Raw genomic sequence first — 22837 nt, forward strand, 5'->3', positions numbered from 1 at the left:
AAAAGGGGTCCAGCACCCAAATCCTGCTGCTGACCATGCTGCTATTCCTGGCTCCAAACACAGCATCACACCAGCATCCAAAACTCCCATGCCCATCCCAACACCATCCCTCATGGATTTGGGATTGTAATCCCCATGGACAGCCCCCTGGAATGGCAGAGAGACCAAAACAGGCTTTGCAGCAGAGGTAATGCCTTTTATTAGCCTGGCAGATACAATGAAGAGAAAACAAAGCTGGGAGCTCTGCTTTTCCAAGCCAAGTTAATAAAAGCAATGACCTCCCCATCCCTCAGCATCACCTTTCCTGGGAGTGTTGGCATCCCGGCGGCTGGACCTCACGGCTCCCCACATAGCTGGGAATGGGATGGGCAACCACAAGGGATGATGCGATCGAGTCCCACAAAGCAAAGGCAGCGATAACTTGGAGGCAGGGGCTGATCCTGCCTGTGCCTGTCTCCAGGCTGCAACGCGCAGGGATGCTGTGGGGTGTCCAGCTTGTGGGGAGCAGGGTTGGAAGGGGACTGAAAGAGCCCCATAATGTTCCCTGGGCTGGAAAGGGACGGGGACAGACCCTATCTGTCTGGGTCTGTCACAGGGCTAGGGTGGGGGGACCGCAGCCGCCCCCAGCTCCCCCCATGCTGGGAAAGGACCGGGAGAGCCTCCAAACCCTTGCGGGCTTGAAAAGGGATCGGGATGGCCGCAAAACGCTCTCTGGGGCTGGAAGGGGACAGGGACAATCCCCCCCCCCCCCCAAATCCCCCCGGGGGATGGAGGGTGACAGGAACAGCCCCAACCCCTCCCGGCCTTGATGGGGATGGGGTCACCCCCCAAACCCTCCCCGGGCTGGAAAGGGACAGGGGGACAATGTCCCCCAGGGCAGCGAAGCGTGTTCCCCCCCCCCCCCCCCCCCCCCCCCATAGCCCCCATAGCAGCGGGGCACGGTGGGGGCCGGCGCTTGCGAGCGGGTCCGAACCGAGCCGAGCGGAGCCGAACCGAACCGAACCGAGCCGATCTGTGCCGAGTCAAGCCTTGCCAAGCCGAATGGAGCCGAGCCGAGCCGAGCCGCGCCCCCCCCGACGGCAGCCGCCCGCGGCTCTCCCCCGCCCAGCCCGCAGTGCCAGGCAGCCCAACCCAGCCCCTTCCTCCTCCTCCTCCTCCTCTCCATCCTCCTCCTCCTCCTCTTTCTCTCCCCCCCCCCCCCCCCAAGCCCGATTTGGGCAGCAGCGCGTCCGGTGGTGCCGGCAGAGCCGCCGGGTGCGTGCGCGGTGCCGGAGGCAGCTCAGCCCGGGGGGGGTGCAGGGAGGCAGGTCCGGCCCCCCCACCCTCCATCACCCCCCCCCCCAAACAACACCCCCCGGCCCCCCCTTCCCCTGCATGCCCGGGCAGCGAGCATGGCCCGCAGGCAGGAGCGGGCAGCGGGCAGCGGGCGCTGGCTGCCCTGGCTGGGGTTCGCCCTCCTGCCGCTGGCCGTGCCCCCCGCCGCCGCCCCCGGGGGCTGCCCGTCCCCCTGTTACTGCGTGGCCACCCCGGAGCAGGTCCAGTGCCGGTACGAGCGGCTGGAGGAGCCGCCGAAGGAGCTGCCGCTCACCGTGCACAACCTCAGCATCGCCGGCAGCAACCTGAGCATCCTGCCCCGAGCTGCCTTCGCCGCTCGGCCGCTGCCAGACCTCCGCCTGCTCCGCCTGCGCCACGACAACATCCACACCATCGAGGACATGGCCCTGCAGGGGCTGCCGGCGCTGCGCACCCTCGACCTGAGCCACAACCCGCTGCTGTCGGTGGCCGCCGGGGCCTTCGCCGGGGTGCCCCTGCTGCGCACGCTGCAGCTCAACCAAGCGCTCCTGGCTGCCCCGTTGGAGGACCAGCTCGCCCTGGCCATGGGCAACCTCACCCTGCGGCGCTTGGAGCTGACGGGCAACGGGCTGCGAGCGCTGCCGGCTGCCCTCTTACCTGCCGGCTTGGAGGAGCTGGACCTGCGCAACAACTCCCTGCAGCGGCTGGTGGCCGCCGAGCTGCGGAGCCTGGATGCTCCAGCCTTCAGGGGCTTGAGGCTCACCTTGGGAGCCAACCCATTGAGCTGCGACTGTGCCCTGCGCCCGTTCCTGGCCTGGCTGCGCTCCGCAGCCATTGCCCGTGTTCCCGATGCCCGCAGCCTGCGTTGTGCCGCACCACCGGCGCTGCGCGGGGCCGTCCTGCTCCGCCTGCGGCCCGAGGGGCTCGTGTGTGGGGATGCTGAGGGTGCTGAGCCCGGGAGGCTGGAAACGGCCTCGTACGTCTTCTTCGGCATCGTCCTGGCGCTCATCGGCATCGTGTTCCTCATGGTGCTCTACCTGAACCGCCGCGGCATCAAGCGCTGGCTCCATAACCTCCGCGAGGCTTGTCGTGACCAGATGGAGGGATACCACTACCGCTACGAGCAGGACGCTGATCCACGCTGTGCCAGCGCCATTGGTACCCCCGGCCTCTGATGGCATCCTCAGTATCCCACCATGCCTGCTCCAGCATCAGATCACCATGCCGCACCTCGACACCTCTGCTCCTGGCATCCTCCTCACCTCATCCCGTCCTCATTGCCATCTTCATTCCCTTCCCCATTCCCATCCTCATCCTCATCCCCATCCTCATCCCCATCCCCATCCTCATCCTCATCCCCATCCTTATTCCCTTCCCTGTTCCCATCCCCAACCCCATCCTCATCCGCATCCCCATCACCTTGCCATGACATCACTGAAAACTAGTGTCTGAGGATGAGCCGGCCTCAGGGATGGGTGCTGTGGTGCATCAGTGGGATTCACCCTCCCTGGAGGGCTCTGGACCAGCTCTCCCTGCCCATGCCCCAGTTGACCCTGTCACACTGATTCCAGAGGCAGAACTGGATCCATCCACACCATCCCATTGCCCATGGGCAGGGGGAAGCACATCCTGATCCCCCCTGTGGGATACCAGCACACGCAGCCCCGATGCTCCTGGGAGGATAAGGAGCAGCTTCCCATGGTTTCTCCATTGGACTGCGGGATCCACAGTGAGTGTTTGCTTGGCGCATCCCGGGAAGCAGCAGGATACCTGAAACTGTCCTCCTGGATGTTCCTGGAGCCTGGACCTGACTCTGACCATGTACAGCTCTATTTCCTATTAGATTTCTATTTGAGAGATGCACAACTGAATTTCCTGATGCTTTTCCCTTTTAGTTTGCTTCAGACAGAGGAAAACTCTCCATCCGGCTGCTCCCTCTGGGAACCAACGTTCCCAAACCCGCTGATCCATTTTGGTCAATGACATTCCCAGCTCTTCCCAGGCACAGAACGATGCAGCTGGGTAGGAAAGCCCTCTGCCTGCGTGCATGTTCCCAGCGCACAGGGGACAGCCCTTCTCTGACTCTAAGATGTATCCTAGACCAGTGTCAGCACTTTGTAACTTAACCCAAGCGAGCCCAAAGCTCTCGACCTCCTTCACTTGCCCGTGGTTGCTTTAGAAGCTGTTGTATATCCTAGAGCAAATATATCTAAAGCTGCATCCACTCCGTGGTCTATTTTCTATAGAGCTCCTTGCACTGATTCCCGATATCCCCTTGGATGAGGGGATGCTGATGCTGGAGGAAGGTGCCTATGGGCTCTTCTGTAGTTTTGCTGCTGCTTGGAAACCTCTTTTCCTGGGCTGGTTTGGTGGGCAGGGATGCGGAGAGGTTTGCACAGAGCTCAGGCTCTGCCAGTCCTGATCCTGCCCTGGTAGCAGGGCTGGAGCTTAGGAAATCATCCAGGTGATGGTTTCCTAAAGGGGGTTTTATCTCCTGGGTGGTTTGGTGCTTACTCCATGTGGTAACGGAGTGATGAGCGATGCTGCGAGAGGCAGCGCAGGGCTGCGACCTGCAGCATTCCCTAATGAATCCATAGCTTTTGCAATGTGGCATCTTACAATGCTGGATCTGGGGGCTTAAAACTGAAGTGTTGCATGCGGATACATCCGTGTTTGCCTTTCTCCATGCCGGGAGGATGATACGGGAAGCTGGGCAGGGGTGAGGATGGAGGCTGCATCCTTACATCTGTGCTGGACCAGTCCCTGTGTGTGCTCAGTGTTTTGGGATCCCTGATGCAAGGAGCAGCAGGAATCCGGTGTGTTGGGTTTGTAAGTGAGGGGTTTGTGGGATTTATGGTCCCACATGTGTGTGTATTCGGCTGCCAGGTGGAAAGCTCTGCTGGGGGAAAGCACAGTGATTCCCATCCCGGAGGCTCTGGGAAGGATGTGACCTGGCGCAGGGTCCTTCCCATTTTATCCCTTTGCTTCCCCCCCCCCTTTGCATTTTCTCCCAGTATCCAGGTGGGCAGACTGGGAAAAGGATGCAGAGCCATGCATTTGGACTGTATTCAGGCATGAGTTTCCTGAGGTTTTCTCCCTATCCTATGAGCTTGTGGGCTCCGTCTCCACCTCGCCACCCCATGCAATGAGCTATGGGGCAGGTTTATGGGGAAGAAACCTCAGCCTGCCTCTCGCTGCCATCCCCTTTCCCACCTCCTCTTTCCATTTCCCATCCCCACGCAGCCAGAATGAAGCCCTGGAGCAAGAGGAAAGGCAATGGGATGGGTTTGCACATCTGGCAGCCACATCTGGCAGAGCACACCATGCCCAGAGTAAACACCGATGGGCACTGAGGGCTGTCCTGGGCTGAGACTCAACTGGAGCAGCATCAATTCAAGGGGATGATAATGGGAAATCCTTGGGATTTAACATCTTGCAGTGAGGAAGGGAAGCAGCTGGAAGGGTTTTATAGAACCATGGAATCCTGGAATGGTTTGAGTTGGAAAAGGACCTTAAAGCTCATCCAGCTCCAACCCCTGCCACGGGCAGGGACCCCTTCCACTGGAGCAGCTGCTCCAAGCCCTGTGTCCTTAAACACTTCCATGGGTTATTTTTGCAGGCAGACGGGTGGTTGATGGACCAGGAATCAGAGCATCCGGTGCCTGGGGATAGATAATGGGAAGGAGATTGCCTTTGGGCAGATAGGAAAGCAGCCAAACACACCAGACCCCAAATCCCTTTGGAAATGGGGGTGGCTGGTGTGGGCAGCTGGCTGCTTTCCCTGGGCTTGAAGGGAAGGTTGTGGTGGGTTTTGGGCTCCAGGGATGAGGATATTCCTCCTTCCCGCAGTGGGATGCTGGGAGCATCGTGCTCCCCATCCTCACTGGGTGCACTGAGGTTCATGCACCAGCCCTGTCACCCTGGGAAGGTGACAGGAGAGGGGTGAGATGTGGTGGTTGGGTGGACAACCAGCTGTGGGAGCTTCATGCTTGTGGCATGCTGATGTTAATGCTATTCCATACAGCACTTACCCCATGGATGACAGATCAGGATTAGGGAACCTCTGGATTAGCAAAACCGAGACTCAAAAGGTGCTTTTTGGGTCCCCAAAGGCAGCTGCTGTCATGTTTCCATGCGGTCCCTTCCCACAAGGGGCTCTGGAAGAGGGATATGAACCTCCCAGTGAGCTGTTTCCCAAGAGGAAAACCATCCCGATGGCTCCTTGAGCCGAATGAAACCCGAGATAGAAACAGCATCTGGGATACGTACCAAGTGCAGGATGCTCAGAGCCCTCTGCTCGTCTCCAAAACAGAGGGAAAACCCCCAAAACTCTCTGTTGAAGAGCCCTACATATGAGATGCTTATAAAGCCACCAGTGCTTTGCAGCCCATGGTCTTTCAGATCTGGTTTTCTTTCCTTGTTTTCCAAAGAAAATCCATGCAGGAGCCAAGCAGTGAGATTTAGACAAGGGGGGATGCGGCTGGAGGTGGCATCCTGCATCCATCCTGCATCCTGCATCCATCCTGCATCCTGCATCCATCCCGCATCCTGCATCCTGCATCCATCCTGCATCCATCCTGCATCCTGCATCCATCATCCATCCATCCATCCATCTTCCCCCTGCACACATCCCTGTGGGATCTAGATGCTCATGTCACTGGACCAGGATGTCCCAGGTGTGGTTTTGCTCAGGTTTAGTGGAAGTTGCTCCATGGTGCCTGGATGCTGAGCATGGTCTCAGTGCAGAAGAGGCCAAGGCTCCCCATTGAGTTATCAAGTGGGGATAACTGGGCTGAGCATCATCATGGTCCCTGCTGACATGGGGCTGTGGTGCCCTGGAGTTTGGGCAGGGAAGGAGCTCAGTCTCCCCCTTCCAAGCATGCACAGTGTTAACAATAGCTCATCCTCCCCACACAGGCTCACACCAGGTTCCTTCATCCTCATCCTCTGTGAACAGGGATAAACCAGAAGATAGAAAACCTCAGTGCTTTCATTTATGCCTTTAGGACGAGGAGATGGGAACTGTTATCCTCAAGCATTGGGGAAACTGAGGCACAAACTGAACCAGCTCCTGCTGTCAGGGAAGGGTTTGGCCAGAAACCCCACAGAAACGGGGTTCAAATCTCACGAGGTTCACATAGAACTCAAGGCTCTAAGGCTGCGACAGCCCCTGCTCTGTTTGTCCTTCCTACAGCTCAGGGGTGGCCCCTGCAGCCTGCCAAGGAAATTGGGATTAAACAGGATCCCTTCTATGTACCCGGAGTGCTTCCATTGGCCAGGCTGGGATAACGCTGGAGGTGCAGCATCAGGGAGCTGGGGACCTGTCCTAAGGGAGAGGGGACAGAGGGACGCAGCCAGGGCACAGGGGGTCAAAGCTCCAGGCATGAGCAGTCGGGACCCCCCCGTGCCCATAGCCTGCCCTGGGTGCAGGGACAGGGGGAGATCACAAGATCCCAGCCTGGGTTGGGATGAAGGGACCTTAAAGCTCCCCTCTCTTGGGCAGGTTCAAGCCATTCCCCTTGGCCTGGCCCTCCAGGCCCTTGTCCCAAGCCCCTCTTCCAGCTTTCCTGCAGCCCCTTTAGGCCCTGGAGCTGCTCTCAGGTCTCCCCTTCAGGAGCCTTCTCTTCTGGCTCCGGAGCAGAGGGATCACCCCATGGACCAGAGATGGGCAGGGGCAGGCCAGGCTGCGATGCTCAAGCAGGGCTGCATGGGAGATTGCTCCCTATACCCCAAATGGAGCTGACCAACCCCCATCCTCATGCCCTCCCTGCCACATCCATCCCCAGTATGGGACCACCTCATCCTCCCTGGGAGCTGGCACAGGCCCACTGGGCAGATGGGGAAGGATCTTCCTCCTAATCTGGATTATTTCTCACAATAAACCTGCTTTCCAAGCTGTTTGAAACATGGTTTTGGCACATTGGGATAGGTGGGATTGTGGGATTGCAAGAGTGGAAGTGATGGGTAACACGGGGATAACACGTTAGTGTCTCTATGGCACTGAGGTCCATCTTTTGGGACTAGAGCATCCCTATCAGCCAGTTTTGGGTGGTCTCTCAGCTGGGATGAGCAGGATCATCCCAGGACAGAGCAGTGCTGGTCCCTCACCCTGCATAAGGATGCATGGGCACCTGCTGAGCTGCTCCATCCTCCCAGCACGTTCCCAAGCACTCGCACTGACATTTACAGATCCCTATTTTTAGATGATCATCAGCATCATTCCTAATTGGTGAAGCTCCTCAGAGGACACAGCCTCAGCTCGATGGAGACAAAACCAGTCCCTTCCCTGCAGGTCCTTCCCCCTCCTGTGGTTTTATACTGGTGGGACTGGTCCTATCGTCAATGGTGCTATGTTAGAGCTGCTCCCAGCTCCATTCACTCACCCTTTACCCAGACCTTCCTGCTTCAAAGGATGCCCTTGAGAAGGATGGGCCCCTGTGTTCCCTGAGCCCATGGAGATACTGCTTTGCATGGGCAGGATAAACCCGAGACCCCAAGCCCATGGAGATGCTGCTCTGCATGGGTAGGGTAGGCCCTTGGGTTAAGGACAGAAGGAGATGCTGCTCTGTGCAGGCAGGATGGACCCATGGGACCCCAAACCCATGGAGATGCTGCTCTGCATGGGCAGGATGGACCAATGGGACCCCAAACGCATGGAGATGCTGCTCTGCATGGGCAGGATGGACCAATGGGACCCCAAACCCATGGAGATGCTGCTCTGTGTGGGCAGGATGGATCAGTGGAACCCCAAACCCATGGAGATGCTGCTTTCCACCCCACTGGGGCAGGTTTCCAGAGCAGCTTCCAGCCCTCCCCTTTGAGATGCCCACACCAGCAGCCTCAGAGAGGGTTTCCATACACCACATGTAGCCATCTGACAGCTCAGCCTTGGGAGGAGAGAGGAGCTGGGGCCCACAAGCAGCCCAGGGGACAGGGACTGGATTTGGCCATACCACTGGGTTTGGGGTTGGTGTTTCAGTTCCTTGCTCTGTGCCTCAGTTTCCCTTTACCACTGAGTGTGAGAAGGCCATGAAGGCTCCAGCAGATCTTCCAGGGCAGAGAGACCAGCAAGAGGATGCTGGGACTGCTCTGGTGGGACCCCCTGGAGCTGAAGCCTCTCCTTTGGGTGGGTATTGCCTCTGGGTTGGATGCTGTTGGACCCAGAGCTGGTGTGAGATCTCATCCAGCATCATCAGGACTTCAGGGATGCTCCTTCAGGGAATGCTGCTGTTCATGGGGCATCACTGTCAGTGCTCCTCCAAGCCCAAGGCAGGAACAGCTCCCCCACCAGCTCAGCTTTTGGGCCACCAGTGCTGGGCTAAGGAAGACAGAAGATGCAGGATTGCTACTACGAAGAGAAGATTTTATTACTTGTAACACTTCATTGAACTGAATGCACAGAGCAACACACAGAAAGGGTTCAGGAAAGTGCAAATTCCCACTCTGTAGTTGGAGCATTCCTGGGTTTACAGAACAGGCACTGGGTAAACAGGAGCACAGATCCAGAACTGCCCAGGATTCGAGACAAGGAGAACGATGCAACTTCAATCACCTCTGTACAAAGCTACTCAGGAGCAAAGGGGAGGATGGGGAATGGCCTGGGGGCCTTTAACCAACAAGGCATCACCATGCAAAGAGCCCCAGCTCTCACTTGGGGAGAGGGCAAAAAGGGGGTGGACAACACAAAGTGATGACAATATTGGTTTTCAGATTAAAGGGAACATCCAAGGGCTTTCCAAAGCAGACTGCATGCTCCATTCCCTATGATAGAAACCATCATTCCACCTCCTGGCTGCTCCTTCAATACTCCCTTTAATAAAACAGGAGGTGAAACCCCCAATGCTTTGGGAGCCACACAGAGCAGGGGCACAAAGTGCTTCCCGAGTACTGCTACACCATGGAGTAACACCAGGGATCTCACCACACAGGTATCCTCCAATAAGAGGTATGGGAGCAGCTCAAGATCACCACCAAGCACCACCCAAGGCAGGTAAAGGAGGCCAGGCAGTGATACTGGGTGCTGCAACTCACCTCAACATCTGAAACACATTGAATTATAGCTCTCAATTTACTTTGTGGATGACAAAACCAAGTATTTCCCTTCCTCAGAAGGAAGAGATGGGTATTTATTGTTAAGGAAATGAGGAGATCCCATCAGGCAAAACCCCAACCCAAGGGATACCTGGCTCCTTAGGGCTGCATCCTGCTGGATGCAAGGGAAGTGAAGGGCAAGTGATGCAGACTGACCCACCATTTGGATGGGCACCAGGACACAAAACAGGGGCTACAAGACTTTGGGCTATGGCTCAAGTTGTGCTTGAAGCTTCCAGTCACTCACCCTGTGTTAAACAAGGTCCCTCCTCCTCCTCTTCCATGCAGCAGTTGAGATTCACTGGTGCTGTGGTAGGAAGCATCCTCTAGAGGTGCAGGAGGAGACCCATGAATAGCACTTGAAGGTATTTAAGCCACACACTGGACACTGTAGCACAACCAGAATAAAACACTCAGCTAAAAGCTCTGTACTGCAGATGTCCAACCCTGCCTGGCAGCCTTGTGCTTATAGATGTCCTGTCCTAGGCCCAGGGAAACAACTGCATCCCATATCTGAGTGAGACAGAGATGAAACCTGTCACATCAAGAAGGGAAAGGGCAAACTTGAGCCCTCCTAACTTCAACAAATGCTAAACCCAAGTCCTTGCTGTCCAAGCACAGTTAAAGCCAATGACTGGCTGCAGACCAGCCTCTGAAGAGGCATATTTTAACTGGAAGCTCCTAATAAACATCATCCACAGTGTACTTGGATCTGTTATCTGCTTCCTAGTCAAGTCTGGAAAGCCTTTGTTCTTATCTGGAAAGTAGTAAAGAAGAGCTGACAACTGAAAGAAGGTTGTGCACAAGGCCAACAAACTCCAACACGGTGCAGAACAAAGTTAAGAAGTAAGAGAACTACACAACTTCACATAATAGAAGGGAAGCGAGATCAGAGGGAGGAGATAAAGGAGGAGTTCCCCAAATGGAACAGTATAAATATATCAAACAGTTCAAATACAGGAGGAAAACAATGGTAGCAGCAGCTTAAAAACAGCAATAGCTATTATACCCTTAAATACATTCAACACATTGTGCCTGTTGCTGTCATTCCCGAAGCACTACTACATCTCTAACTCACTGCTCAAATCTATGGACGAGAAGAATTCCAGGTACTAAACTCCCTGTATTTGCCTTTATTATTAGAGATATTTAAACTATGAACAGTTACCAACTTCTAAGAATGCTGACTGGAAACCATAAGCACAATTTGCTTCCATACTGCATTTATAACACTTGTCTACTGCTAGAAAGCAGATCCCTGGGGGAAGATGCAGGTTCCTGCTCTTTGCAGGAGCATCAACATAACTCAAGACATAACTCCTAATGCTAACTGCTACAATACACACAGAACTGGCCTTACCACACACACAATGCTTTTTAAAGCGTTTACCTTTGTTCAAACTTAGGTTCCAAGTTATTTGTTCTCTATTACTAAAAGGCTATTGAAGAACGAATCCAATCTGCCCAAGGCTTTACTCTGCTGCCACCGAAGGAATGACGAGTCCTCCTTCAACTTCATGCAGCTGGGATCCAGACCTGCACCTCTTTGTGAAAGCTGAAGCCAAAGCAGCAGTCAAAGTACCTTCACACCTCCTGACACCTACCAAGCACTGTACAACAACATGAGGATACCCTAAGTGTAAATGCTTTCACCCCATCTCCCCCCCCCATAAGTCAAATATACAGCTAAAGAAAACCAACCAAGTGTTTTGGCATTAGATACATTTCACTCCATTGCAGAACAATCTGGAAGCATCTCCTCTGAAAGTAATAAATAAATATCAGTGGCCAACAAGACTTTGTGCAACACAGACCTCCTGCAGCACAGGTACATTCATATACAGCAAAAATACTTCTCCACGGTTATAGTGCAAAGCTGCTGTCAGCATCAAATACCCAACACGAACCTCTGGTGCTCTTTGGAGCTGTGCACATGTGACACACACAAACCCACTGCCCAATCCTGTGGCATCCAGCTGGAAGGGTATAATAAGAGAGAGGACAAATGGAGGGATTGAACAATAGTGGCAAGACAAGAGCTTTAAATTAAGTGCATCTTAGGTTCTTCTCACGTAACCTTCAATAGAGCCCTTAAGAGTTGAGTTTATCTATTTCTTTTACTGTGAAGTGATAGCAGGGAGATATCCAGAACATACTGACTTTATTCTGGCGCCTCCTATAGCCATTTAGGACACATTAACAAGTATCACTCTCAGTTAATCAATACCCAGTTTTCCTTGAAGCACTGCTTCAGTTAAAGTATCTTTCATGGCTTTTCTGTGCCAAAATGTGGCTTTTGTTTCCTGAAATCCTGGATATATCCATGAGAACTTCTGTACTGGCCTATTTCTTGAGGGAAAAGGGGATGAGCTGTACCATTTTACCCAAGCAAATGTAGGAAACAGATGGGAAGTCATTAGAAACACGCCTTAAAAGAGAAAAAAGAATATTTGCAACTGCTGTTGTAATAGAAATTAGCTTACAAGATACCACAAAAAGTAACAGGTTAGTAACTAGAAAAGAAACTATGATGGTATCCAGGTCTCACCTCCATGTCCACTCCTTTTTAAATACACAGACAATAGGAATTCAAGCCATAACCCCCCCCCCCCCCCAAAAGTCACCAACTGGAATTTTCAGTGAAAGTTACTGGATTTCTGACACCTTTACTATAAGGTTTAAGGTCTCTTTCTCCCTTCAGGGACATGGGCTAAGAGAAAGCGGTTGCAAAGTCGTTCAAATGGGTAACTTAACCAGGGAATGAGCAAGTTTCTATCCCTCTGAAAGCCTTGTAACCCAAACCCAGGCTGCAAGTGGAGCTCTGTGTGGTGCCACTATTGTTACACCGTCGAGTAAATAAGATACACACAGGAAAGTTACAGCGCACCAAGAGCACCTTCAACAACAGAAAGTTACTTCAGGAGCTGAAAAAAGGTCATATTGAACAACTTGCCTAAACAAGGAATGCAAAGCACTGAACTCTACCTCCACTTGTTGGGAAATGAAGAGCTGTCATGATACCTACACTCACACACAACAGCTAGGAAGAAACAGGCTTCTTTGTCAGGCTGGAGCAATTGCTTCCTTTAAGTGACTGATTATAAAGCCTTTTCACACAAAAGCTATTTGGTACCTGAAATGAGTTTAAGACATGATCTAGTGGTTAAGATCTGTCTTAAACCTAGGAGGGCAGTTCATTTGCATTGGAGCAGGTTAACCAAGTCTTTTGGTCAAAAGGACAGAGAACTGTAGTAAGAAATTCCACCTTTTTCTCTCACCTCCTTATCCCAATTTGCTTTTCCAGTTTTCTTTTGGTGAAAAGCCTGACAAAAGAATGCTCCTTTATAGAATAAAACCATAGCTGTTTAACACACACACACATACACACGTATATTCAACTGAGTTGTGTTCTTGGTTCCTTTGTGACACAGGGCAGAGGGTCACTGCTCTGAACACCAGGGCCAGCAGATCTAAGCCGAGCGCCAGATCAGTCCATTCTTATCAGGTTCAAGGAAATTCTCAATCAGAGCTTCAATCAGCTTCTGAAGTTCTTCTTCCAGCACGTTTCTGTCACTAGATAAGAGAACAAGATGGTGTCAGAGGTTTGATACACACCACACATCCATTTACACCCAAAAGCAGGATCTGATGGTGATGGAGCTGTTACGTTTCCTACCAGCATCACAGTGCAGAGACTCCAACCTTCTCACTTCAAGCAGCTACTTTTCCATAGGGACTATTGCAGTATCAATTTAAATTCATTTAAATAAAGAACAAATTAATCACCACTAGAGGGCTCCAGGCTGGCAGAGGGGACACCACAAGTCCTAACTGCAAAACCGATGCAAGACTGGTCAGACACAGAGTGTAAATGGGTTTAGAAGTAAGAATGAGCTACCAAGAGTAAGTAGAAACCCCATATTTTCCTCCACACAGCATCCAGGTGCCCATTTTGGGTGACATGGTCTAGGCTGAGGTGTCTCTGCCCATGGAACTGGATGATCTTAAGGTCCTTTCCAACCCAAACCATTCTATGATTCTATGATCTAGGGTTTCTGATTGTATTTTGGCTAAAGAGCCACTTAGGAGGATTGAGTAATCAAGGCAAAGTGTCATGGTTCAGAAGAGGACACTGTAATGTGCTGATCCTTTCCCTATTTAAATGCCCAGACATTCATTTGATCCACATGCACTAATGCATTGCAAAACTGCTTTAAAAATGCATAACCCTACACCAGAAGTCTCAGTGGAAGGAGAGGAACTCAGCCTGGTTTTAATAGAGAATAGGCAAAACAGGCTTATTTACATCTCCTTGCTTCATTTGTGGAACTGAGAAGCCATCACTGCACTTCAGGTCACCACTTCCTTTTAAAGAAACCACCCCAAAATGCTGTTGTTAAACTGACTTTCCTGATGTTCAGCTCTTAAGAATAATCAATACACAGCAACTCAAGAGTATTTGCAATGCTGTTACAGAAAGGGATGCCTTTGGGGGTTCCTACAGGCCACTTTATGCCTTGAACCAGGGAAGCTTGAGAGCTTTTCAATTTAGAATCATAGAATCATTTAGGTTGGAAAAGATTTCTAAAGCCACTGAGTCCTACTATTAACCCAGCACTGCCAAGGCCACCACTAACCCATGTCCCTTAGTGCCACATCCACTCATCTGTTAAATACCTGCAGGGCCGGTGCCTGCAGCCCTGCCCTGGGCAGCCTGTTCCAATGCCTGAGCACCCTGTGGGGCAGGAATTGTTCCTCAGCTCCATCTAAAGCTGCCCTGGTGCAGCTTGAGGCCGGTTCCTCTTGTCCCATCCCTTGTTCCTTGGGAGCAGAGCCCAGCCCCTCCTGGCTCCATCCTCCTGCAGGCACTTGGAGGGAGCCATCAGGTCCCCCCTGAGCCTTCTCTTCTCCATCTGAACCCCCCAGCTCCCTCAGCCCTTCCCCATCACCCTTGGGCTCCAGGCCCTGCTCCAGCTCCATTCCCTTCTCTGGCCCCGCTCCAGCCCCTCAAGGTCTCTCTTGCAGTGAGGGGCCCAGAGCTGAGCACAGGATTCCAGGTGCGGCCTCCCCAGTGCCCAGCACAGGGGCACAATCCCTGCCCTGGCCCTGCTGATACAAGCCAGGATGCTGTTGGCTATTTCATGTTCCAGATAATAATGGTCATTAACCACAGGTAGTAACTAAAATTAAATGTCAATGTATTCATCTGACTTACCAGAACGAACAGCAGCAGAAGCTCAAATGATGCATCAAAGCATCTTCACATCTGTTGTTTCCATCCCCACTACCTTGTCTGACCTTCACTTGTGTTAAGATTAGGTAAGAGACAGCGTTTCTAGCATTTATTTCTTCCTTTTTGGTGCAGCTTCTTACCCTAAATATACCTCACCTTTTCTCTCACCAAATGGTATGTTGCCCACTCCCAGGTTCATGGAAACATGTTCCAACTGAAGTGAGAATTTCCATACCCACATAAGTGCTTTCACATGCCACACGATCAGAAAGCTCTCTGACTGAATAAATAACTAGGTTCTAGCAAAAGCTGCCACTCAGAAAACTGGGAGGTAGAATTACCACTTCCCTGAGCTGCTGTTATTCCATGGTCAATACAGAACAACTGAAAGCATGATGCAAAAGAGAGGCCATACCTGTGTTGATGTCCTTCATGTAGTTCTTCCCTGGGAGGGTGCTGAGGCACTGGCATAGGGTGCCCAGAGAAGCTGTGGCTGCCCCATCCCTGGCAGTGCTCAAGGCCAGGTTGGACACAGGGGCTTGGAGCAGCTGCTCCAGTGGAAGGGGTCCCTGCCCATGGCAGGGGTTGGAGCTGGAGGAGTTTTAAGGTCCCTTGAACCCAAACCAGTCTGGGTTCTATGATTCTATAGATTACAATAAACCATCATTTAAAGAATACTTCAGCAATCTGTGGAAAACTACCTAGGCATGGATTTGTGTATCCCCTCACATGCACATTTTCCAAGGAAGGGTTCTCCACCACTCACAATCTATCCACTGACCACCTGAATCAGTCAGTGATAAAACCATGCTCAGCCTGAATTCCTGCCAATAAGTAGAAAGAAATACCAAAGCAGAGGCCCCTATATATTATTTCTATTCTCTGCCCCACAGGAATGTTGGAAGAAGAGTCTAAAAGGGGGGATACTCCTGCAATTCAGGTTAGGAATCCAGTTCAAGAGCTGCTTCTCTCCATGAGCTAGACCGAGAAGCTAGGCTCATGCACACTCCTGATTTCAGTGGTGCAAACACACACTGCATTTGCACCCACCTCTTTTAAACTGGGAATAGCTTAATCTAGGTGGCTGTCAAAACAGAACAGACCTCTACTGCTATTCCAGTAACTCAGACAACACAGATTCCCAAATGCAACAGGAATTCACCAGGGTTTAAGCAATGTGCCAGCAGCAGCACTTAATCACTCTTTAATTTGAAGTGAATGAGGAACTGGGTTAATAAATGAGTCTGCTCATGCAGCAGACACCAAAAATTCAGTTCTTTGTCTTATCCACTATAGAAGGGCTCCCTTAGGAGCAGGAATGTGCATCACTGGTGGGTTTAACAGGCTGGAACAGTCAGTGAGGCTCAGGTCTCCAAGGAGGTAGCAGAGAAATCACCCACAGGCAAGGAATTGGTTCCTTTCTACTGACTTTCATCCCAAATGCATGTTGCAGTGTGTGCATGCAGCCCCCTGCTTACCTCTGCTCAGGCAGTGCACACATCTCTGCGTAGTACTTGATCTTTGGCTCTGTCCCACTTGTCCGAAGGGTGGCAACGCAACCATTTTGGAAGGTAAAAGTGATCATCTGACTGCTTTTACTCACTGGCAGCACCTATAAAACCAACATCATCTTATTACACAATACGCCAACTTCAACAAAAGTGGGTGATTTTAGGTTTGCCTGTTGGTAACTACAATATTCAGTACATACAAAGCTAAATAGCCATGCTGGCATCCCCTCCTGTACACATCCACCAGTCAATGCAAGACAAGAACAAGCCATTTCAGTCTGATGAGACTCAGTATTTAAGGATAACAGAACTGTCTCTTGCTTCAGTTGGAATTCCAACATGTGGAAGCCTGCTAAACAGCTTCAGAGTTGAAGAACACTGAGCTCACTTCAACTAACAAAATCAATTAATTGTTATATTAAAATAAGTGAATACTTCTTTTCTTATAATACTTATAGTCTACTCTGCTCTTGTAAAAACCCATTTGCAACACTGTGTGCAGTACTGGTGTCCCCAATATAAGGAGGGGATGGAGCTGTTGGAGCAAGTCCAGAGGAGGCCACAAGGATGCTCAGGGGCTGGAGCAGCTCCTGTATGGAGCCAGGCTGAGAACATTGGGGCTGTTGAGCCTGGAGAAGAGAAGCTGCGTGGAGACCTCAGAGCAGCTTCCAGTGTCTGAAGGGGGCTCCAAGGATGCTGGAGAGGGGCTCTTCATCAGGGACTGCAGTGATAGGACAAGGGGTGATGGGTTCAGACTGAAACAGGGGAAGTTCAGGTTGGAGATAAGGCAGAAGCTGTTCCCTGTGAGGGTGCTGAGGCGCTGGCACAGGGTGCCCAGAGAAGCTGTGGCTGCCCCATCCCTGGCAGTGCTCAAGGCCAGGTTGGACACAGGGGCTTGGAGCAGCTGCTCCAGTGGAAGGGGTCCCTGCCCATAGCAGGGGTTGGAACTGGATGAGTTTAAGGTCCTTTCCAACCCAAACCATTCCATGATTCTCCTGCAAAAGTCCTTCATAACTCACCGATATCTTGTTTGGCTGGCTGCTGTCATAGCCAGTGGTGACATCTCGTACATGTAAGATATTGTAAATGCCGCAAAGTTTGGGATAAGACTGAGGAGCATCAAAGTTCCGAAGTCTCTCAAATATCCTTTTGATAGTAGGAGGATCATAGCACAGGAAATAGGAGGTCTTTGATATGTGGTATCCATACCTACAAGCAGATGAACATTTTCAGTTACCAGACTCAGTTTTCTTCACATTTAGTAAGTAAAGAAAGCTCCTGTGTGGAAAAGCAATACAAGAATGCAACTGTCACAGCTGTGGGAACAGGTATTTATAGGCAAATGGTTGGACTCTGAAGCAGAATTTGCTGCATTACTCAGATTATCTTCAGCTATTTTATAAACTCAAGCATAGGTTTGAGTTCCAAAGAAATAAAACCCAGTCATTTGGCTAGGAAGCCTTCAGGAAATTAATACCCAGTATTATTCTCTCACCATCAAAACTTGTCTGCCGTAGCCATAGCAGATTATTTCAACAGCCTCTGCAGAAGGTGATTGATGAGTCCCTCCAAGTTGAAACTACTACCCCAGATCAGACCTAATGTAAGTGCTCACCAGGTGCTAGGCTGGCAGGATATTAGGCAGAAGCTGTTCCCTGGGAGGGTGCTGAGGCACTGGCACAGGGTGCCCAGAGAAGCTGTGGCTGCCCCATCCCTGGCAGTGCTCAAGGCCAGGTTGGACACAGGGGCTTGGAGCAGCTGCTCCAGTGGAAGGGGTCCCTGTCCATGGCAAGGGGCTGGAACTGGATGAGCTTTGAGGTCCCTTCCAACCCAAACCAGTCTGGGTTCTAGGATTTGCTGTGACTGTGCTGCCAGTTCCATTAGAGCACAGGAACTTCTGCTGATGAACAGAGTTTATCATAGCAAATGACTTAATTCTGACATAAACATGTTCCTTATTTTGCTGCAGTGAACTGTCTGTAGCTGCTGAGCACAGGCCGTGCCTTTAACCCCTGTTCTAATACAAGTCTCTGCAAGAGCAGCACAGAACAATCCCCAGACTGTGTTTAAGTCTAAACCGTGTTTCAAGAGAGGCACACAGAGCACAACTAAGATACAGCTACACACCAGAAGATAACAAGTGACACAGTGTGAATCTAATGAGTGTGATCTGGTAGATCCATAATGCAAAACTCTTTCACAGCAGAAAAGGCCTCTTTAGCCCTTAGGGAGATAGAGCATTTAAGTAGTATCTGTAATACTGAAGACTGTAGTTCACCACAGCATCAGGAAAAAAACAGCTTGCAATGAGAAAACAGCTGAGGGATGCATCAAAAACATTCATTATTCCCAGCTCCTAAATAGTGAAGTGGAACATACTAATGGGAAACACAACTTACGTTTCATATATCTCAATGAGTTTCTGTGCTAGTGAGAGGTTCTTGCCCTCCAGGTAAGTTGCCATCTCAGCTATGACCACAGCTGCACTCACACCATCTTTATCCAACACTGATGTGCCACACATGAAACCTAGAAACCAAGTTGATCATGAGAAAAGTAACCTGAGATACTGCTACACTGATTTACTTTATTGGCTTTTTAACCTTCTTCCTGTAAAAGAATATTGGCCAATATACATAAACTGGTTTTATCACTGCATATGCATTCCCCTTGTCTAAGAAAGCTAAATTAACTTAGGATTGTAGGGCTGGGAAGACGTGCTCTAATCAATTCATTCCAGATCAATAATGTCTGCTTTCTGAGGAGACCTCTCACACCACAGTGCTAGCCATAAAAATAAGCTTGTGCAAGCATATCCATACTGCAAAGAGTCTTGTCAGTAATTAGAATCATTCAAGAGATACAGCCTTGGTAACCTCCAAATCAGTCTCCTCACAAATGCCAGGGTGCTTTCTTTGTGTAGGGATGCATGAGCAAGATCTTATCTCCTTCTGGTTTAAAAGCTGCTCTCCTTTTATGAGAGAAACTGGCATGGACATAAACCCTCTTCAGTGTGTGCTACAGCCTTCCAGTGCCTAAAGGGGCTCCAGGAAACCTGGAGAGGGGCTTGGGACAAAGGCCTCTAAGGACAGGAAGGAGAATGGCTTTAACCTGCCCGAGGGGAGACTGAGCTGAGCTCTTAGGCAGTAGTTTGGCTCTGGCATCTCAGGACTTTCAAGCTGTACCAGAGGAGGCTTGTATCAGGAAACTGCACAAGTACAATACCAGAATCAGAGAGTCATGTATCATTTACCATTATACTGGGCAAATTGATTTGATGAGAGCAAAATATCAATATCAGTAACTACCTGAACAGAAATAAAGTGCTTTTGATTTGTTTCATAGCTAAGACCACTTCTTTTTAGTCACATTTACCCACACTTCTCAACCTCTTAAAATGATATGAACATATTTACCAATAGACTCTTCAAATGCAAAGAGAACTTCTTTGCCATTATCTAGGAGATTTTTTACTCTACTTCCAATCCACTTAAATCCAGGGAGTGTTTCCTGAAACAGAAAAGACAAAGAGTGGATTAAATATACATTTTCAATTTAGTTTCAAATCAAAGAAGTGTATCCACTATTCCCATCACTTTTGGGCTGCTTCAGATAAAGGGGAAAGACATAAAGGAGAAAGGGGGAAAGACAAAGGTGAAAGGGGAAAAAACATTAAGGAGAAAGGGGGGAAAACATCTCTTCAGTTTAGATTATAAATCTAAGAAAAACAGTCACTGGGTAACGTTTTACTAGCAAATACTCAACTAGGACATGAGTATCAAATCATGGAGTATGTGTGCTTGAGAGACCATGGTTCAGTCTGAGCTCAGAAATGATCTTCCATGGTGGTTATCAGGTGAGACAGCAGCACAAAGTTACTCAAAAGGAAAAGTCCTAGACATAGAAACAGCAGTTTGGGGTGATGGAGGGAACAGCACTGCTTGCGCTCTTCAAATCGTACAAAAGCAGTTAGAATCTTAGACACAGTCCTCCTTGGAGAGAAGGAAGGTGCAAGAAGGGAAGGATTTAGAGGAGACCAAGGTGTTCTGTACATTCCTCATCCTTTTTTCAGTCAAATGTGTTCCTTTCCACAAAAGGAAAGGTACTTTGAGAGCTAATGCAATTCAGTACAAGGCATCAGTATCCAACCTGCCTGAATACTGAAAGTCCTCCCATAAGGGTGCTGAGGCGCTGGCACAGGGTGCCCAGAGAAGCTGTGGCTGCCCCATCCCTGGCAGTGCTCAAGGCCAGGTTGGACACAGGGGCTTGGAGCAGCTGCTCCAGTGGAAGGGGTCCCTGCCCGTGGCAGGGGTTGGAGATGGAAGACCAATAGGCTCCTCCAGATCCAACACAAACCAATGTGATTCTATGGTGAAGCATATCTGGCCAGTCACTCAAAATGCATTTTTCACAGTTGTTTTCCACTTTACTTTTTACTTCCTCATTGTTTGGAAAAATGTTTTTTCCTACTACACATGGCTTTCATTTAGACATGTATTAAAAACAAGCCCTGGATCTTTGTATGTTAGTGCTAAGCTTTAGAGCACTTAAGTCTCTTATGGGGGTCTCAGACATCAGAGCAAGCACATAATTTGAATGCAGGAAGTAAAATACAGTCACTGAGGACTTCTCCATTTCCTCTTTTAGAAAGACCTTCACGAAGCTCCATTAAAGATCTGAACAAAAGAGTTCCTTTGTCTGTCACAACCTGAAGTAAAACCTACTTGTAGCCAGGGCACCTGAAGGAACATGGTGTAACCCCTAAGCACTTGTTACAAAGCCATCAAAAAGCATTCCATTTTTGTAGGAAACACTGAGTTGCACAACTTCCATTCTCTTGCACAGAGGAATTTACCTCTAGGGAAATAACCATGACAAAAGCATTCCTATTTTATGTAAGTGAGGGTTTAACTTGTGTCACCTCTTACAGCCTCCTTGCAGGCAAGCTGAGAAGCTAATTTGATTTAAATGCAGGGCAATTCTGTCAAAAAGATCAGGAAAATGTCCTTAAATCTGCAATCACTGTAACGTGCATTGAGAAATACTGGAGATGTGGTAAATGCTCCATACCTGGGAATGTTCGAGGCCAGGTTGGACAGAGCTTTAGGTGACATGGTCTAGTGAGAGGCATCCCTGCCCATGGCAGGGGGTTTGGAACTGGATTATTTTAAGGTCCTTTCCAACCCAAACCATTCTATGATTCTACATGGAAATCAGGTAAAACTGTTCAGGTAAAACTGCATTCTTTACACACTGGAATGCACAAAGACTCCAAGCCAAAAGACCGGAAGTCATCTATTTCTCCACTTCATAAAGTCAGAAGAGGAGGGAGCTACATGGAGAACATGGCCTCTGCCAAGAGGACCTCATAAACCCCACACTTACTTCAAAGTGAAATCCTTCTTTAAGTGCAATTGCCCTCAAAATCTTTGAGGACACCGTGGTCGCCAACATGTAAATGTTCTTCACATCAGCATCTTCAGAGCAGTTTTCCTTCCAGCATGAGAACATCCACCACCCAAACAAAGCTGCTAGCTCATTGCCAGTGAACACCTTCCAGCACCCACTGCAGACAGGATAGAAATGTCAGTGCTCATTCAAGGTTGCCCAGGAGCATCCACACAGGGGGAGATGTGCAGGCATTGGAACAGGAATCAGCAGGAAGCTGCTCTACACAAAGCCACCATATTAACAGGACTTCACATTTCTCACACCTCAATGATTTACAAGCCCAGTGCATTCTGTTAGCAAGTAAAGATACCATAATATGTATCCTTACTGTCAGCTTTAGAATAGCTTAGACCTTTTTAGCTTATCAAACAGGAGTACAGCAATCTATACAGCCAATACTTGATAGGCCAAGGGGAACAGCTTTACACTGAAGAAGGAGAGGTAGGCTTAGGTTGGATTTAAGGCAGAAGCTCTTCCCTGTGAGGGTGCTGAGACGCTGGCACAGGGTGCCCAGAGAAGCTGTGGCTGCCCCATCCCTGGCAGTGCTCAAGGCCAGGTTGGACACAGGGGCTTGGAGCAGCTGCTCCAGTGGAAGGGGTCCCTGCCTGTGGCAGGGGTTGGAGCTGGAGGAGCTTTAAGCTCCCTTCCAACCCATCCCATGACTCTATAGACTGCAGTCAGGTGTATTGCAGACAGCTACTTACACAATGATCAGAATTTTGGCCTGTCAGTGGAAGAAAAATAGTTTCCATTCAATATTAAACAGTCAGGGAAAAACAAAGAAACATAAAACCCCCAATAGCTACAGTCCCACAGCAGAATGTTTGCCTACTAGAAGTGAAAATACAGTAGCAACAAGATCTTGCTGTCTTCAGTAACCACTGAACAGTTTAATTTGGCCTTTTACTGTAACATGAATAGATCTGGTGAATGCTCCATCCCTGGCAGTGTTCACAGCTGGGTTTGATGGGCCTTGATGAGCCTGGTCTAGTGAAAGGTGTCCCTACCTATAGCAGGGGTTTGGAACTGGATGAGGTCCTTCCCAACCCAACAGTCTGGGATTTTATGACATTCTGTGCCTTTTCACTACTACTTCTGCAGAAAGAGATAACAGAAACGATTCCATCACTTACTTCTCCTGCTGCTCCGCCACTGCTAGTCTATCTGCATCTGGATCAGTGGCCACTACTACTTTAGCACCTTCCTTCTCTGCAAGCCTGAGTGACAACTCCTGATGAGAGAAGAGGGATGGAAAGAA

General features: G+C 50.1%; 2 protein-coding genes across 2 annotated transcripts in view; one reads left to right on the forward strand and one right to left on the reverse strand.

Moving 5' to 3' along the window:
- The first annotated feature begins 1391 nt into the window (after positions 1-1391).
- TPBGL (trophoblast glycoprotein like) lies at positions 1392-2576 on the forward strand. The gene has a single exon (XM_005140014.3). It carries the CDS (start codon positions 1392-1394, stop codon positions 2466-2468), a length of 1077 nt encoding a protein of 358 aa, XP_005140071.3. The 3' UTR covers positions 2469-2576.
- A 9435-nt stretch (positions 2577-12011) lies between these two features.
- Positions 12012-22837, reverse strand: part of PGM2L1 (phosphoglucomutase 2 like 1) — a 39796-nt gene continuing 28970 nt past the window's right edge. The window contains exons 8-15 of the mRNA XM_034074418.1: positions 22713-22810; positions 22148-22162; positions 21514-21715; positions 19545-19638; positions 18528-18657; positions 17148-17337; positions 16096-16229; positions 12012-12957 (exon numbers count right to left, since the gene is read on the reverse strand). Coding sequence (XP_033930309.1) covers positions 12855-12957; positions 16096-16229; positions 17148-17337; positions 18528-18657; positions 19545-19638; positions 21514-21715; positions 22148-22162; positions 22713-22810 — 966 coding nt within the window. The 3' untranslated portion in view covers positions 12012-12854. The remainder of the gene's footprint in view (positions 12958-16095; positions 16230-17147; positions 17338-18527; positions 18658-19544; positions 19639-21513; positions 21716-22147; positions 22163-22712; positions 22811-22837) is intronic.

The sequence above is a fragment of the Melopsittacus undulatus genome, chromosome 2 (assembly GCF_012275295.1).
Source record: "Melopsittacus undulatus isolate bMelUnd1 chromosome 2, bMelUnd1.mat.Z, whole genome shotgun sequence".
NCBI classification, from domain to species: domain Eukaryota; kingdom Metazoa; phylum Chordata; class Aves; order Psittaciformes; family Psittaculidae; genus Melopsittacus; species Melopsittacus undulatus.

What these genes read in the sequence shown, in the direction of transcription:
- TPBGL (XM_005140014.3), top strand. Translation starts at nt 1,392, where the DNA reads ATGGCCCGCAGGCAGGAGCGGGCAGCGGGCAGCGGGCGCTGGCTGCCC.